The sequence below is a fragment of the Sceloporus occidentalis genome, unplaced genomic scaffold (genome assembly GCF_023333645.1).
Source record: "Sceloporus occidentalis isolate IW3139 unplaced genomic scaffold, rSceOcc1.0.p SCAF_11, whole genome shotgun sequence".
NCBI classification, from domain to species: domain Eukaryota; kingdom Metazoa; phylum Chordata; class Lepidosauria; order Squamata; family Phrynosomatidae; genus Sceloporus; species Sceloporus occidentalis.
In genome coordinates, this window is record NW_028316991.1 from 5,841,872 (window position 1) to 5,858,658 (window position 16,787).

The following is a 16,787-nucleotide window of genomic DNA, read 5'->3' on the forward strand; positions in this document are numbered from 1 at the left end:
GATACAATAATACATAAAATGTTTCCAGTGAATTCATCGAAGTGTATGGAGAGAAAAAACTACACCGTAACCCACAAGAAAAAGCGTAGGGTATTACACTGCCCTGGATGTAAACACAGCCCTCAGGATTTATAGTGAAATTAAATTCACATAAACACCTAATTTCAGATATACCATTCGCTGTATTTCTATTTACCTAAACGAAGCATACTTCATAAGCATATACTTTACCTTGCTCAGCAACATCCTCAATCAGGTAAGAAAATGGACAAAAAGTATGGCTAATCCGACATTCAGAAGCATGACTAATGCAATCAAGACTGAACTGGGTCTCTGAAAAATAAAACACAGCGTTATCAGTGCGTTTCATAAAGCACCGCAGAGCTTGACTAGAGCCTAGGAGCCGAAAAGCCTGCCGACGGCGTCAAACCATTTAAAATATTTAGTACAGAATACTACCCGTAAAACGCTTCCCTGATATATAAATACATAAAACTAACTAATAGTTTTAAACGTCTGTCTGGCTTCCAGGTCTCAGATATAAACTTAATGTAAGGACTTTTGCCAACATGCAGACAGATACCTTGTGTGTATTGATAAAGTCTGATCCAGGGCAGCGCTTCTAGAACCTACATTAACTAGACATTAAGCCTACATTAAAGAGGGGTTCTCTTTGTCAGGCTGCCCGTCATATATGATCTCTCATATGATCTGCTGACTATCTACAGACCTTTGTACAGAATCACACGTGTAATTTAATTTCCTTCTAATGTGACTAAAATATATATATATATATATATATATATATATATATATATATATATGTGGGTGTATATGTATATTTTAGTTTGCTTTGCAGTGACGCTTACAAGAGTTTATTATACATTCCATAGCCTCTCATCACAGCTCCATATTACAGAACAGAATAAATAGGTATACGGCACTAGAAATATGGCGGTATTAGATCCCCAGAGGACACTGAATTGGATATATGCTCTATAAAAATGTCTTATGTGCATGTTAAAGGAGATTACTGTGTGTCTAATGAGTAACTAGGAGCGACAAGGAAATCCCGTTTTCCCAGGTGATTATTCATTTTCGCCTGTAATTTATACATAGTTTTTGACATTAAATGAACAGATGGAAACAGATTGAGAACAGTTTGAAAGGGTGGTGCTACGGTCATACATTATTCCTGCCATCTTTATCCCAAGAGCATCTGCATACATATATTATTTTTAAGACATGAGGGGGTGCGACTATTACGTTGATATGGCGTTTATTAGAACAGAACAGGAATTAATTCTCTCCTGGCTCCCAGGAGGTAGCATGCACCTATCGTGCCTAATAAAACGCTTGTACCTGATCAGCTATGACTATTTCAGTTGATAGATGTTCAGGTATTTTTATGAAGCTCACAGTTCTGAAGTTAAAGGGTTAATGTGTAGCCTCTGCCTTGGTGTCAGGCACACACCTCCTTTAAAGTAAGGCAACAGCAAAGCTAAATCTGCTAATACTATCTCACAGCAGGGGGTAACCGCACTCGCAAACAGAGGCCGAACTACAGGTCTAGGGGGTCCAGGCAACCCCTTGTCCCTGTCTTCTGGTGCCAAATGGTCCAGAAAGGACCCCACGTTGGGTCACCGGGCGTGAACACCGGACCAAAAGCTTCAGGATAGAGAGGAGGGTGCATGTATGTGCGAAACATAAAATAAGAATAGTTTTAAGAATTGTAGAATCGTTTACTATTCACTGCTGGCCCTAACAACACAATTGCAAGGATTACCCCCCCCCAAAAAAAACAGGTACCAAACTGAATACATTTGGTGGACAGAATTGCATTTTTTCTACCCATTGCAATTCATGCCCTGTCTACGTACATTCATGTCGGGAAGCCAAACAAAATCCATGTATGCCATTATGGACATGTCTGAGACATACATATAAGGACACAAGGTGCCACTTTTTTCTCCCGTTACCCATGGTTATAAAGCCTCCCTCATTTGCATAGTAACATTATTGGAAAGTCACATTAAATCACAGAACAAGGCTTCATACCACGAACCCGTAGCTATGGGCATATTTAACCCACAAAAAACATGTAGGTATGAAACATGAAGGCCCTGCTAAACGGGTACACGGGGTGTATTTACTGCTTCTGCGTGAGGGGGCTGATGTCTGAAAGATGCATCCCCCATTTGTCAGTCTCATTGTATTTGTGGAATGACATAATACATTAACATTTTTCTGTTTCTAAATATCTAGACTGACTCATAGTTAACATAAAAACTACATAAATGACATAGCTACCATTAGCACATAAGCAGTGAAAATGATTCCTATTGGAGATACTACTTACAGAGTTCACTCCATTGACAGAAGGCAATTTATTATTGGCATGTTTCTTTGGTGCCACAGTATCGGACTTCTTGACTTTTGGCTCAGGTCTGCTCTCTTTGGCATCAGGCTTTGTCACGGGCTTTTTGGGGCTCGGTGTTTGGGACTGTGGCGTGCGTGCTAATGCAGATGATTTTGATGAGTTGGCATTTTCTTTTCGCTCTGAAGACAACTGTGCAGGACTTTTTACAAAGTATTCATGATAGTCGCCACGCAGGTCCCCATTGCCAGTAGTGCTAGGGTTATGGCCAAATGAACCCTTTGGAGACGGTTTTGCAACAACCTCTTCTTTTACAGGAACCTTAGGAGACAAAGGCTTGGTGGAAGATACTGGAAGATTCTCGCTCGAGGAACTTTTTCCTCCAAGAATTTGAGGTGCTGCGGAGCTAGAATTTTTCCTCTTTGCTTGTTGTGGCGAGGACTGCGACGCGGGCCTTCTCCTCTCCTCTGGTGTTCTCGGTGGGGTTGTGCCCTTTCTGTAAAAATGTGGCGAATCCTTGGGGGATGGCGGTTTCTTCGGCAATTTTTCTTCAATGTTTTCTTTTATTTCAACAACTTCCTGAAACTTTTGCCTGAGGTAATCTGGACCTGAAGCAAGAAGATGAGTACACTGATGAATACACAAAGTATCGAGGCATGCCATAACTTGATAAATAAGGTAATATAAAACCAATAAAAAGGAGGGCAGAGGTACTCTCACATATAACTCCTATAGTCACTTCTGCAGTACGTTGCATCAAAAACCCAATGGGCCTTTAATTTAATGCAACAGTTATATCAGTTCCATGCATTTCATTAACAAGAGCAGCAATAACAGATCCACACAAGGAAAAGTTGTTATATGGTAAAGTACAGAGGAAGTGTAGCATATGTACATATCAGGAGAAAACACCAAGCCATTCTTTAATACACCAGTTCAAAGTTATACTTGAGAAAGATATTTCAAGCAGCAAAGTAACTTGTTAATCCTGTTCTAACCAGGCCAGACCATAAAGGCCTTGGTGTCTAAGGAACACAAATCCTCTTTTGTGGATCAGATTAATAAACTCCAGGATCTGGGCTGCCATGGACCTAAAATGTTATTGTGCCTCCTACCATTACCTTTGACTTCCAAGGATAAAACTGGTCTTTTAACATGGTTTGGTTCCTAAAGTTTATATGAATTTGTCGTGCCTTTCTTGGTGGGACGGGGGGTTGTGATTTATCTAAATTTAGCCCCTCGCCACCTGATTCCTATTGCTAGATTGTGTTCATTAGAAGAGTAATCGCATACCAACCCGACGATCCAGGAACAAGCTCACAGCTTCATGGCTTAGAGGCTAGAGGAGTAAAGCGTCATTCTTCTCCAATCACTCATCAACTCACAGCTTTATACTTCTTCCCCAGAATAGTTTCAATGTGCACAGAAGAGATGCAGAACCACTGCAAAAAGATCTAGCTCTAGTGCTAAGCTTCCAGGAAATTATACTTATCAAAAAATATTAGAGTTTCATCGAATGTATTAAAATGTAGCAGGGGTTGGCTACAAGGTGAGCCGACTACACCCCGCATAATTCTCTGCGAGAGCGTGGCATAGAGTCATAATTACACTGAATTAAACCTTCATAAGCAAGTGGTTCCCTATCTTATAGCCAGCATTGCAATAAGGGGCACATATTTTAGCCTGGATGCTGAATCCCTAAATTTAGACAATGGCCAGTTACGTTCTAGAGTCTCAAATATTTTATTTGATTGCTAAGCAATGCTCTGACTTTGTATTATACTGCATTACACTTCTGCATGGTTTTCTTAATCCAAATTAAATATAGATTAAGAAATAAATAACCTATTTTCCACCTAAATGCAGGAACAATGGTGGTTCTATATAAATTGTAGTATGAAAAAGAGGTCCATTCAGGAACATCTCAACGGTTAACATGAGATATGACCACTTTAAAAATTTTGGACCAAAACCACTTTTTATACATAACCCTAATCAATTTCATGGCCTGGCTTGGTCTAAATTATTTATTAAATAAATAAAATACCGTGTGTACTTAACAGTAAGCTTAAATTTTGTTTTTTTTTCTCAAATCTCCGTTTATTGAGGCATGCATACATACATGACATATGGCGTACAGATAGAGTCAATACGGGAGACAACTCCCATTACAGCAATCGCGAAAAGAGACATAAGTCCAGCCATAGGATTGCATGTAAGAGCAGCATACCAGAGTCCGACAGACTCCTAAAGGAACATCCTGCTAAGCATAACAGGAGCAACACGAAAATGCAGATAGATGTAATACATGCCGACATGCACGCCAGGTCAATAACAGTACAGAGAGCTTTGGAAACAAAACCAAAAATACAAAGCAACAAGAACAGAGTACTCCAGAAAGGCATGCGCAACACATCGTCGGGACACTGATCATGGAAATGCAGGTGAGTAAAGTCCCAAATGGGGCCACAGAGGGATCTAACACAATTTAATCGGTCGTCGCCTGATCTTGGGAAGTACAGACCCCCGCAATTGCGTGTGAGGTCGTGAACCTGACCCAAGGGAGCCATTTAATATCATTATTGTATTCCTTGCCCTGAGATGAGGCTACCAGATCTTCCATTTGCATTATAAAATTCACCCTAGCCACCCATGCGGCAATCGGAGGAGGTCCCTTCTGCTTCCAAAACCGAGGGATAACTGACTTCGCCGCCTGCACCAAATGAATCGCCAGAGAGCGCCTGTACGATCCAGACGAAGCTCGGGTATAATGAAATAACAAGGCTGCCGGGGATGCCACGAAGTGTGGATCGGTAAGTTCCCTTATAACCCCAACCACTGCACGCCAGAACGGACGAACATCAGCGCACTCCCACCACAGATGGATAAAGGAACCGACACCGAGGCCACACCTCCAACAGAGAGGCGACACCTGTGGAAGGAAGATGTGGAGTTCAGCGGGCACCCTATACCACCGGGAAAGGAGTTTATAACAGCACTCTTGAAGTCTAGTGGATATGGAGCCTCTATGAACCAGACCAATCATCACATCCCATTCGGGGTCCGTAAAAGTTAGCTGGAGATCCCTCTCCCACAGACTGAGAAAGAAGGGTTTCGTGGTAACCAGAGTCTCCAGTAGAAGGGCATAAAGTCGAGAGAGAAGGTGAGCCGATTCAGGGCCAGCATCACATAAAACTTCAAAATTCGTTAAATCCCTACTAATTTGGGGGTTTGGCAACAGTGTAACCAGGTAGTGTTTTAACTGATGGTACAGGAAGGACATATGAAAAGACTGGTTATCCCGGGGGACCAAGTCCGTCAGAGGGCAGAAAGCAGTGCCTTTAAGTACATGGCAGATACGAAGGGTTCTCGTCTGTTTGGGCATCAATAATTTCAACAGGTCATTTCGGACATACAAGGTAAGTTCCAGGTTATTTGTTAGTGGAAAAAGGGGGCCTGGGACAGTGGTCAGAATCTGTTTGTCAGCCAATCTCCGGAGGACCGTCAAGGTCGCGGAGATGGTGGGGTGGGAGCGGACAGTCAGCAGCCTATAACGAGTCGGCAGCCAGGGGGCAGTCGAGATGTGCCCCACGAAGAAAGAATCCTCCAGTGAGAGCCACAACTTCGGTACCCCTAAGGACCACTCTACGCAGGTGAGAGGCCCTCCAGTAGGACTCAAGGTGGGGCAAGCCCATGCCTCCCTTAGCCTTGGGCCTAGTGAGATGCTGATAGGAAAGACGTGGTGTGTGGGCACCCCACACAAATTTCATGAAAACCCTACGACAGGAGTGGAAGTAGGATTGCGGTAGGAAAATAGGGAGGGACTGGAAAAGACAGAGGAATCTGGGAAGGATATTCATTTTTAGCACCGCAATACGACCAAACCAGGAAATATGCGGCACCGACCAGGTGCGCAAATCAGCGGTCACCGACGTCAATAACGCATCATAATTCAGAGAAAAAAAAAGTAGGGAAAGGTCTGCGGGAATCCACAGACCCAGATATTTAATGGCCGTAGCTTGCCATTTAAATGGGAAAGCGCTGGATATCTGATGTCGTACAGCGTCCGATACATTAAGCCCTACAATATCCGATTTTTGAATATTAACCTTGAAATTTGACAGGGCACCATACTCGCTCAATGCCCTAGAAATATGTTGAAGGGAGGATAAAGGGTCTTGGACGATGCACAAGAGATCGTTGGCAAAGATTGCCACCTTACGAGTGATCCCGGAAACCTCACAACCCACAATAGCCGTATTAGCCCGGAGTGCCTGGGCCAGAGGTTCCATAGCCAATATGAACAAGAGTGGGGATAGCGGACAACCCTGTCTCGTGCCATTGGCAAGACAAAGTCAATCCGAGAGTATCCCGTTGACCCTTATCCGAGCAGAGGGGTTAGAATACAGTACCCGCACAAGAGTCAGAAAATCGCCTCCAATGCCAATCGTCTCCAAAACCCTAAACAAAAAAGCCCAGGCGACCCTATCGAACGCCTTTTCGGCGTCCATAGAAATGAGGGCCATGGGTATCTTGGTAACATGGGCATGTGTAAGGAGATTAAGAATCCGAATCATGTTGTCCCTGGCCTCCCTTCCAGGGACAAAGCCAACTTGGTCCCTGTGTATTAAAGAGGGAATGAAAGGCTGAAGGCGCAGGGCCATAACCGTCGCCAACAATTTCACATCTGCATTGATTAAAGAGATGGGGCGATAGCTCGAACAGTGTTCGGGATCTTTACCTGGTTTATGGATAACCGAGATATAAGATAGGTTGGTGTGAGGGTCTAACTGAGCATTAGAGGCCAGCGAGTTGAACAAATTCACCAGCTGTGGGCCCAGAACCGGCAGGAAATGTTTATAATAGCGCACTGTGAAGCCATCCAGCCCAGGAGCCTTTCCATTTGGAGTCAGCTTTAAAGCTGCAGCCACCTCTTCGTCAGTATCGGGTGCATTGAGGGATTCTCTAGCCAAAGCGGGGAGACGCTGTGGTAGATACTTAGAGAGATAATCATCTATGGAGGCCCGATAAGCGGGATTGGAACCCATCGGTGAGGATAGATTATAGAGCGCCTTATAATAGGCATGAAAACAGTGCGCAATTTTAGCAGAGTCATGGTGGAGAACTCCCCCATGATCTCTAATTTAGGGTATGAAAGAGGCTGCCCTTTGGGTTCGGAGAGCCCTGGCCAACAGCTTACCGGGTTTATCACCCAATTCATAGAAAAGTTTCCTAGTCAGAAGTACGTTTCATCCTTGTATCTAGGAGGGAGGCCAATTGGTGTCTAAGGGATTGTAATTGGGGTAGTATGTCTGCCGCCAAGGTAGACTTGTGAGATTGTTCCAACCGATGGATCTGCGTCGTGACGGAGAGAACCTGAGCCCGTTTGGAATTTTTAATCTTGGAGCCAATTTTGATTAAATGGCCTCTAATTACCGCCTTATGGGCCTCCCAGACCGTAGGATATGGAATAGTATCCAAAACATTTTCCGCAAAGTAATTACGGAGGTGAGTCAACAACTCCGAAGCATACACGGGATCGTCCAATATGTTCTCATTAAGCCTGGGGGGCGAATCAGTAAAACGTAAAGTTAAATGGACTGGCGCATGATCACTAAATGATTGTATGCCAATTTCAGTGGAATGAAGTTGTGGCAGATGATAACGGGAAAGAAATAGGGCATCGATTCTGGTATACCTATCATGTAAATGGGAATAGAAAGTAAAATCTCTGGTTGTAGGATGTTGCGCCCTCCAAACGTCCACCAGTTGGTTTAAATGAAGCCATTTTTTGACCCTCTTAATTTTAGAAAAAGGAATATGAGAAGAACGGGCCGAGGAATCCTTAGTCAGATCCAGGGTCATGTTGAGATCACCCCCAAAAACCGTAAGGCCCTCACGAAAATCACCCAAGGCAGCCAACATTTTACTAAGGAAAAGGGGTTGATCAGTATTTGGAGTGTAAACATTACCAAGCGTAACTTTTTGATTACCAATATAACCTTTCAGGAAAAGGGCCCTACCTTCAGAGTCCCTCCAGATGTCCAACAGTCGAAAAGAGAGCGATTTGTGGAGGAGGATAGCCACGCCTTTGGCTTTGGAAACCGGAGAACTAGAAAAGAAGGCGTGTGTATAACGATTATTCGTAAGTTTAAATTCCTTGGGGAATTTATAATGCGTTTCCTGTAAAAACGCTATATGTGTGTGGTAGGATAGCAATATGTGGAGGAGTTTGGACCGCTGCTGGGGCTTATTCAAACCCCTGACATTCAGGGACGTGACCCGCACCAAATCAAGCGCCATCGAAAGGACATCTGGGGAAACCCATTGCAGGCATACCGAACCCAGAGTACATATTAAACAGCATAACATGAAATAATAACAGAAAACAGAGTCTCGAGCAAAAAAAGAAAACATAAGCACAGACTCTGGATGCCTTGGCATCGAATACTGAGCCAGTGACCTCCGTGAGGTCCAAAACTGCAACTTCACCCCACAGGGGAGGGAAGCGAGCAGGCTCCGGGGGTAACCGCCAACAAGAAAGGCAGTACGTAAATACGAAAAAAATAATGTAAACAAGAAAAAAACGTAAAAGATAGCAGGTCCAGGATTAACGGTAACAGAGCCGCACACCCTAACCACATACATAGCTCCAACCGCAGCAATATAGAACCAAGGTCCAAATACGTAGAGACGCCGGGGCCCCTCAGACGAACAGCATTTACGACAGTGACTATAGGATGTGACAAAATAATGCAGTACAAACGGCGCAATGTCTCGCAATAAAGAAAGTGACGAAAGCGGTGACGTTTTCGTCGTTGGGGTCTCGGGATCCACTCCCCAGCAGGGTCCGCAGTAGGTGTAGGCAACATAAACGTGGGTTCCCAATCTTCCACCTCGCAGCTTGGGAGATCCAGCGCCTCAACGAAGGGTTGCACATCTTTCAAATGTCGGATGAGATGGGTATCCGATCCCCTGCGCACGATAAGCGCGAATGGAAAGCCCCACTGGTATGGGATATGGGCTTCGCGCAAGGCCATGGTAACTGGTCGTAGAAAGCGCCTGGCACGTAGAGTCGCGGGAGACAGGTCTTGGAAGATGGCAATAGTATGCGATGTAGTACCTCAGCAATTGCGGACGATCTCCTCCTTGAGTGGGTAACTCCGCAAGCAGATCACATCCCTCGGTGGAGCCGAGCCCACCAGCTTCTGTCGGAGAGCTCTATGCGCCCTATCAAAGTCGATAACGGTATCGGTAGGCCTCTGCAGGATTTTATTAAAGATCTCTTGCAGGGTCGATTGTAGATCCGCATGGAGAATAGATTCCGGGAGGCCTCGCACCCGCAGATTATTCCTCCTACCCCTGTTATCGATATTCTCAAGTTTCCTCGAGAGATGCGACAGGATAGAGGACTGGTCCCGCATTTGTTTGGATAGAGAGTCCACTGTGTGGCAAATTTTAGGTTGTTCATCCTCCAGGGCGGCCACGCGGTCCCCAATATGGCGGATGTCCCCCTGGATAGCGGTGAGACTGGAGCGAATGCCTTGGGTAGCGCGTTCAATAATATCGGAAATATCTTCCCTCGTAGGTAAGGATTCCAACTTCCTCTGCCACGGCGGATCCGAGGGGTCAGCAGAAGCTGCAGAAGTCTTGAGGCAAGCTGCTCCCGCCACTTCACTGCTGGGACTACCCGGTTCAGAAGCAGGCCTCGAGAAGGAGTCGCGGGACTCCGGATCCGATGGCGGCTGAAAAAACGAACGAACCGAGGTAAGGGTTCTCTCTTTCGAGCCAGATGGCTTGGGGGTGCCAGGGACCTTGTGGGTTTTACCCATTTCGGCGAGCAGACGTGCTACAGAAGCGAATTTCTGGCAGGGTGCACGGGAGCTCAAAGCTTACGCGTCCATCTTAGGTGGAGTCCGGCCACGCCCCCGTAAACTTAAAATTTCAACGACAGGCCCACCATAAAAATGGGATGTAGATACTTAATAAAGCCTTTGTAATGTAATCTGCAGTTAGATACCCAAACCTTTCCAATAAAATAAAGGTGGCAAGAGGAGTTTAAGAACTAGAACATTCATATCTTTGCCATTATAGTTTTCCTTGTTAAACAGGTGCCTGATTGCAAATTACACATAATAAAATAAGTGTAGAGATTATAATTAGAGTAAAAAGAGAAATAGAACCGGTACAATATCATTTAGTAGGTTACAAGAGATTAAAATATATATATATATATATATATATTTGATGTACTTGTAGATTAAAAGGAACAAGATAATTAAACGCCAGCATAGATACATTAAAATGCACACCCTCAACGAGCTATTATCCAGTTAAAATGTCAACTACAAGAAGAGAAAGGCTATTTATGACTAACTCAATGAAGATTCCTTTAATGGAGAAGAGTGAAAAGGAAAATCGTGACTGTATAGGAGTAACATGTATCATACCTGTACAAATAATAGTAAAATACAATTTAAAGAGTCATTCTGAAGTTAACGTGGATCTTAACATTCCTAACAGTGACATTAAACACACAAAGGGGAATTGTGTTCATAGATCATAAAGAGTACAAAAACTCACCTTTTGTGCGTAAAGCATGGGGACGCCATGTTATTGAGGAGTAATAATTACACAATTTCTACCTATAGGAAGTTGAATCACAGTTAAACCTGGTCAGATCTGGCAGATTTAGACGGGTGCTGTGCAGAGAATGGATGCTATGGAGGTTTTGGCGTAATTTACCACTGACTTTGTGGACATAAAATTGTATGTTTACACAATTACACTGATTGCTAAGACTAAAAAGAACAGGGTATATCGGTAGCTTTAATAAATTAATTCAACGTTGCTAAAAGCTGTGACGACGACAGAACACGATTCAGTTCCAGACGTGGAGACGATTCTGCAGAAGATAATCCCCTCTTTAAAATATGATTCCTGCTGCCCATATAACACAGGCGCAAATCGGGAAAGTGGTAAACAACGCACTTTTCGTTTGTCGGCCCCTATAGCTGGAAGAAATCTATGCGTCCGACGCCTGGAATTTTGTACAACTAAACTTTCTATACTATAATAACTTTTTGTTGAGTAAAACCTTACAAGTGCCTGTAATCATGTGATTACAAAATTTGTCAGACATATTTTCAATATATATCCAAAAATCCAAAATGGTTCAGAGACTCTAAGCTATATTTGCCAACACGGGAGTGTCCAGCACACTCAATATAATGACTTTACTTGAAGGAGAGCTGTCAAAATATATATAGGAAGAGGAAAACTCCGACTGGCCCTTCATAATATACTTAGTGGCATCTCAGTTCATCAAACTGGGACACATCGATGTGAAAGTTGTCCCATCTGGACAGTTATTGCACTATGAATCTTTCTATTCCAAGTTACTTTAATAATGGCTACAAAATAGAAAGCTATAACTTGTTAAAAAGATATGAAAAAGTGAAAGATTTCTAAAAAAACAATCCGGCAGTGCTTCACACAGATTTGTGATCGATCACGCCGTTCTGTATCAGTCACTCCTTCGGAAGCGGAGTGTCTGCAGTTTTGTAGCTGTGCTCGTTCAGCAACAAGGATCACTTTGTTCTGTACCCGGCCGGGAAAACAGACAACTTGGCCAAGTGGCTCAGTTTGCATTATACGGTCTCCAGAACGAGGAGCAGGTACCGTACCTCAATTAGCAGCTAAAGGTCAGGACTGCTTAGACTACGAGAGGATAAATAGGGTTGTTACGTAACCTGCTACAAGAGAACGGTTATCTGATGCAAAATGGAAGTGAAAATTAAGTCTAAGCAATTATCTGTAACCTAAAACCATACAGGACAATGCTTACGTCTCTGACCGATATGCTTACGTTATAAAACTACTCAGACTGCCTTCAAAAGACTACAAATTATCAAATAAGTGACAATTTAGTTTTGAAATAGAAATCATGAGAATAGGTGGATGTCACACTAGCAATTGGCTTTGCAGTCCAGTATATAATACTGGAGAAAGGGCTCTTAAACCAAGTACTGCAGTCTTCACAAACGTGTTGCTCTTAAGTACACAAATTAAATGCGGGGAAAAAAACAGCAGCAACAATGGTTTGACAAGTTTCATTACGGACACCTTTAGACACAATAGCATTGACCACGTAACACATGCATATAGTTCTACGTGGTTTACCTGGCTGATGGAAGCTTGGAGACAGCTCTCGGGCTACAGCTCTTGCAATGTCGGACTCCTGTCGTGCGGCCTGGCTGGCTTGATCCGCCGCATCCGCTTTGGCACGAGCGTGCGCTGTCCTAGAAGAAGATTGAAACAAATGTGAGCTCAGAGTAATAATGCTGCCACCAACAGCGTTAATATTAAGTGTTCCGAAAAGGAACATGAAACCCAAACGGCTATAAAAGGGACATTCTGTTAGTTATCCTCCCCAACAGAAACACATCTCTATGTTATCCATATTAAACAGCAGCAAAGAGAAGGACATAACATTCCATGTCAAACACTTTAGAGTTTTAGGGTATATCGTCACGCCAATTCCTGCCGTTTAAGTGGATTAACCGCAAAGAATTCTAAAATAACGTCTACATCCGGCGGTCATACTCATATATACTGCCTGAGAAATGCAAAACGGGAAAACATGCAATATAGGCAACAATATAGTGCACAGCTGCCCAAACAACTAAAGAGGAGCAGAACACGGAACAATGTATTCATTTCCCCAACAAATCGGGAGCCAATTAGCAGCCAAGGAGAATTCCTGGTGTATTTTGACACATCCAGTTAATGGCTCTTTTAAGAGGTGTGCATACTACCTACTGTATGCATAGAAAATACCTACTGCCGGCTCGTTACAGCGAATAACATTAATACATACAAATTTACATGGTGAGATTCAAAGTGAACCACCTGGTCGAGAATTTCAAGAGGACCAAGTTTGTTTGGAGCAGAATTTGTATGGTGGTGGCGGTGACAGAATTCAAATACATTTTTAAAACTTTCATGCCACAAATGCCGGCACGGGAGGTTGTCTAAGCGCATCGTGCGGACGGTCACCGGCTGCGGAGTTTGTTTACCCGCATCGCCGCAGCCGGTGACCGTCCGCACGATGCGTTTTACCTCTGCCCCCAAGACTTACCAGAGCAGACTCCCGGCTGTCTTGCGGGGCCGGCGGGGGACATCTACGCAAAAAAAGCATATTGCGTAGATGTCCCCCGCCGGCCCCGCAAGACACCTGGGAGTCTGCTCTGGTAAGTCGGGGGGGCAGAGTGGCAGCATATCTCGGGGGGGGGGGGAGGAGGAGGACGACAGTGGCGGCATATCTCGGGGGGGGGGGGGAGACAGAGTGGCAGCCTGTTTTTTTGGTGCTTTTTTAAAGAAAAAAACTTTCTTTAAAAAAGCACCAAACTTTTAGGGTGTGGCCTATATACGGGGGCGGCCTATATCCGAGCCAATACGGTAAGTGTTACCATTAATTATGTTACAGCGTATATGTTAAATCTTAAAACATTTTTCATATAATACAAATATAAAGCACAGAGCAGCCCCTTTAATTTCAGTTGGCCATATTCCTAGAGTCCTGCATCAAAAACTTGTAAGCACACAAATACTTTCCAGTGTTTAGATTTTTTTTAATTTAATAAGATTTAATATGATTTAGGTAACAGACCTGCATTGAGACGCTTCTTTTAATAATTAAATATCGTTTTCAGTTGTATCAGCATATAAGTTAAACAGTCTAAGTTTGCTCCAATTAAGAAGAAAAAAAATGGCTTGCTCCAGGGAAGTCTGCATCCACAAAGTAGTTAAGGTGTTATTTACGGCTTCACAACAAGCTTGCCAGGTGCCCATGAGGAGAGATAAGCAATTTATTCCGTAAGAAAACAAACGGCAGATGTCTGATTAAAGAAAAAAGACAAAAAAAAAAAGAAAACCCACCAAAAAAAAAAAAAAAAAACCTGTCAAAATCTTCAATGTAGCAGCATAGCAATCACTAGTCTTAAACGTTACATTTATCAAAAGGTTTACTCAAAACATGTCAAAGCGTTGGGTCAGAAAGCCCTTTCGTTATAGATGTTCCATGTACAGAACATTTTAAGCAGGTGATGCTGCATCAGCAAAGTACGCATCCAAAGGAACAAAGTCATTTAGCAAAGCAAACACAGCAGGTTTTGCTCAATTTCCACGTTTAGAGATAAAGAGCCAAATGATCTCCCAAACGGATACAAACTCCAGGGTATTTTACCCTTTCTTTAAAACAGATGGTAGAAAATGAGTCTGCGGTGTCATTTAACCCCCTCTGCTGCCTGCTTCTACTGAAGCAAGCAATGTGCTGCCTGCGAATGCGCCGTAAACGAGAATTCCAGTTTGTTGCTCATTTTTCTGTGAAAAGGTAAAGCCAATTTGTTGAAATTGTTCCTCCATTTCCCAAGATCCTCAGCTAAGGCCGCAATGTAATCCCACCGTCAGTCCAAGTCGGAAGTTGTGAAATGCTTCCTGGACTCTGCCTGCTTTGCTTATCGTTACCACCGGGCTGTATGTCTTCCATCTGGCGCATACACCCCAAGTTAATGTTACATGTTTAATTTATTTCCCAAAGTTACATAGAATGTAAAAGACATGTAACTATCTAAAATGTATGTCAGCTGTGCTTTATTTCATATAGGTGTACATGTGTAAGTACTTCCCACCTGAAGCTAAGCTGAACCTTTTCTCTTCCGACATGCCTTCTTTGGGTTGCATTTTTGCTTTTTACAACCAACCATCATCGGGTTGTCTTGAATTTGCACAAACACTATATAGATGTCGGTCTCTGTTTCAGTATCCTTTTGTCCAAGCATTTGCAGACACGAACATTTCTAAATTAGGAAACCATTAACTGTACATGACCAATCATAGAGAACAGCACCAGCTACATAGCTTATAGTTTTCGTTCAGACACTACAGACTCATGTATGCGATAGGACAAGAGTGCTGGAAAAAAGTATTCGCCCCTTTCTGATTTCATCTATTTTTTGCTTATTTGTCACATTTAAAAGCATCGGATAATTCAACTAATATTAACATTAAGCAAAGAGAACACAAAATGCAGCTTTTAAGGGATCATTTATTTTTGGCTATGTGAAAAACGAATTGCCCCCCTAAACCTAATAACTGGTTGTGCCACCCTTGATGGCAACAACTGGAATCGGATATTTGCGGTAACTGGTCTTTTTACATCGCTGGAGATTAATTTGGGCACACTTTGGCACAATTGTTTTAATTTAGCCACATTGGAAGATTTTCAGGCATAAACTGCCTTTTTGGCGTTATTATGGGCGTTTTTAGCAAAAAAAACCCAAGTGGAAACCTAGCCTTAGTCTGTTATTTTGTGACCCCCTGGATGTGTCGTTCATGCGCCAAGTAACTAAGGAGGACAATTTTCACATAGGCCAAGTAGGGCTGGGCAGTTTTTTCCTTTTATAAGGAAACCATTTAAAAACTGCATTTTGTTTATTCGGGTTCCCTCTCTCTAGTATTAAAATGAGAGATCTGAAAGATTTAAGTGTGACAAATAAGCAAAAAAAAAACAAGGGAAGGGGCAAATACTTTTTCACAGCGCTGTACATAATCTGAAATAATGTGGGGCCTTGGCGTACCATCTGTGCCTACCATCTTTTGTTTGGCACGTGTTATATGTAAGTACTGTGTAGCACCTTCTCCAACTAATACAATTACACATGAACACGTAATCAGTAAGGGGACCTACTGGCCGGCCATGTGCATGAATAGCATGAAGCTACAAACTCGCCACAAGTCTCGGAGTATAAAAGATTTTAACTTTCGAAACGGGGCATCGCCTAGAAATATTGTGGGAACACAGGGAGACTGAACTTCAAATGTTACGTACAAGGAACCTAGTGAAGACCAGTTATTTCTGTGAACTTTCTGGTTTATTGATTATGGGATGCATTTTATTTTATTATTCTGCATTTTATTGCCGTGCACCACGGGACATATTTACTCTCCATATCACCGACCTTCTAAAAGGGACATCATGATGTTCAGAGAAGTGTTTTAGATCCATGTGAAGGATATGCAAGTGGTGCGTTGTATGAGCATTTTGTTGTGATCCAGGTTCTCTTTAATTCTAAATTCTGCTATTAAAACGACTGCAGAAAATGTTCCTTTTTTATGAAAGATCTTAATTGCCTTGCTTATCAAAAGCTAAATATTCTAATGACGTAAATTGACATATTGGGTACACGCATGCTGGATTGTAGCAATCCTGCTTTAACTGGAAAACAATCTGGGGTTCTTGGAATCCTCTTCGACAGCGAACAGCTGATATCTCAGTATTTCCTACTGACAGCACATAAAAGAACAGAATTAAACTATTCCAAAACACTCTTGTGGAATTAAGCACAGG

The 16,787-nt window shown here is 42.9% G+C and overlaps 1 protein-coding gene across 2 annotated transcripts in view; it reads right to left on the reverse strand.

The window, feature by feature from the left end:
- Window positions 1–252: 252 nt before the first annotated feature.
- Window positions 253–16,787, reverse strand: part of LOC149305482 (junctophilin-1-like) — a 47,001-nt gene continuing 30,466 nt past the window's right edge. Inside the window, exons 3-6 of one of the 2 annotated variants that reach the window (XM_089477362.1) lie at window positions 12,560–12,678; window positions 2,385–2,985; window positions 749–781; window positions 253–331 (exon numbers count right to left, since the gene is read on the reverse strand). In XM_089477362.1, coding sequence (XP_089333488.1) covers window positions 253–331; window positions 749–781; window positions 2,385–2,985; window positions 12,560–12,678 — 832 coding nt within the window. Of the gene's footprint in view, window positions 334–748; window positions 782–2,359; window positions 2,986–12,559; window positions 12,679–16,787 lie in introns of both variants that reach the window. The other variant, XM_089477363.1, reaches the window with a different exon arrangement.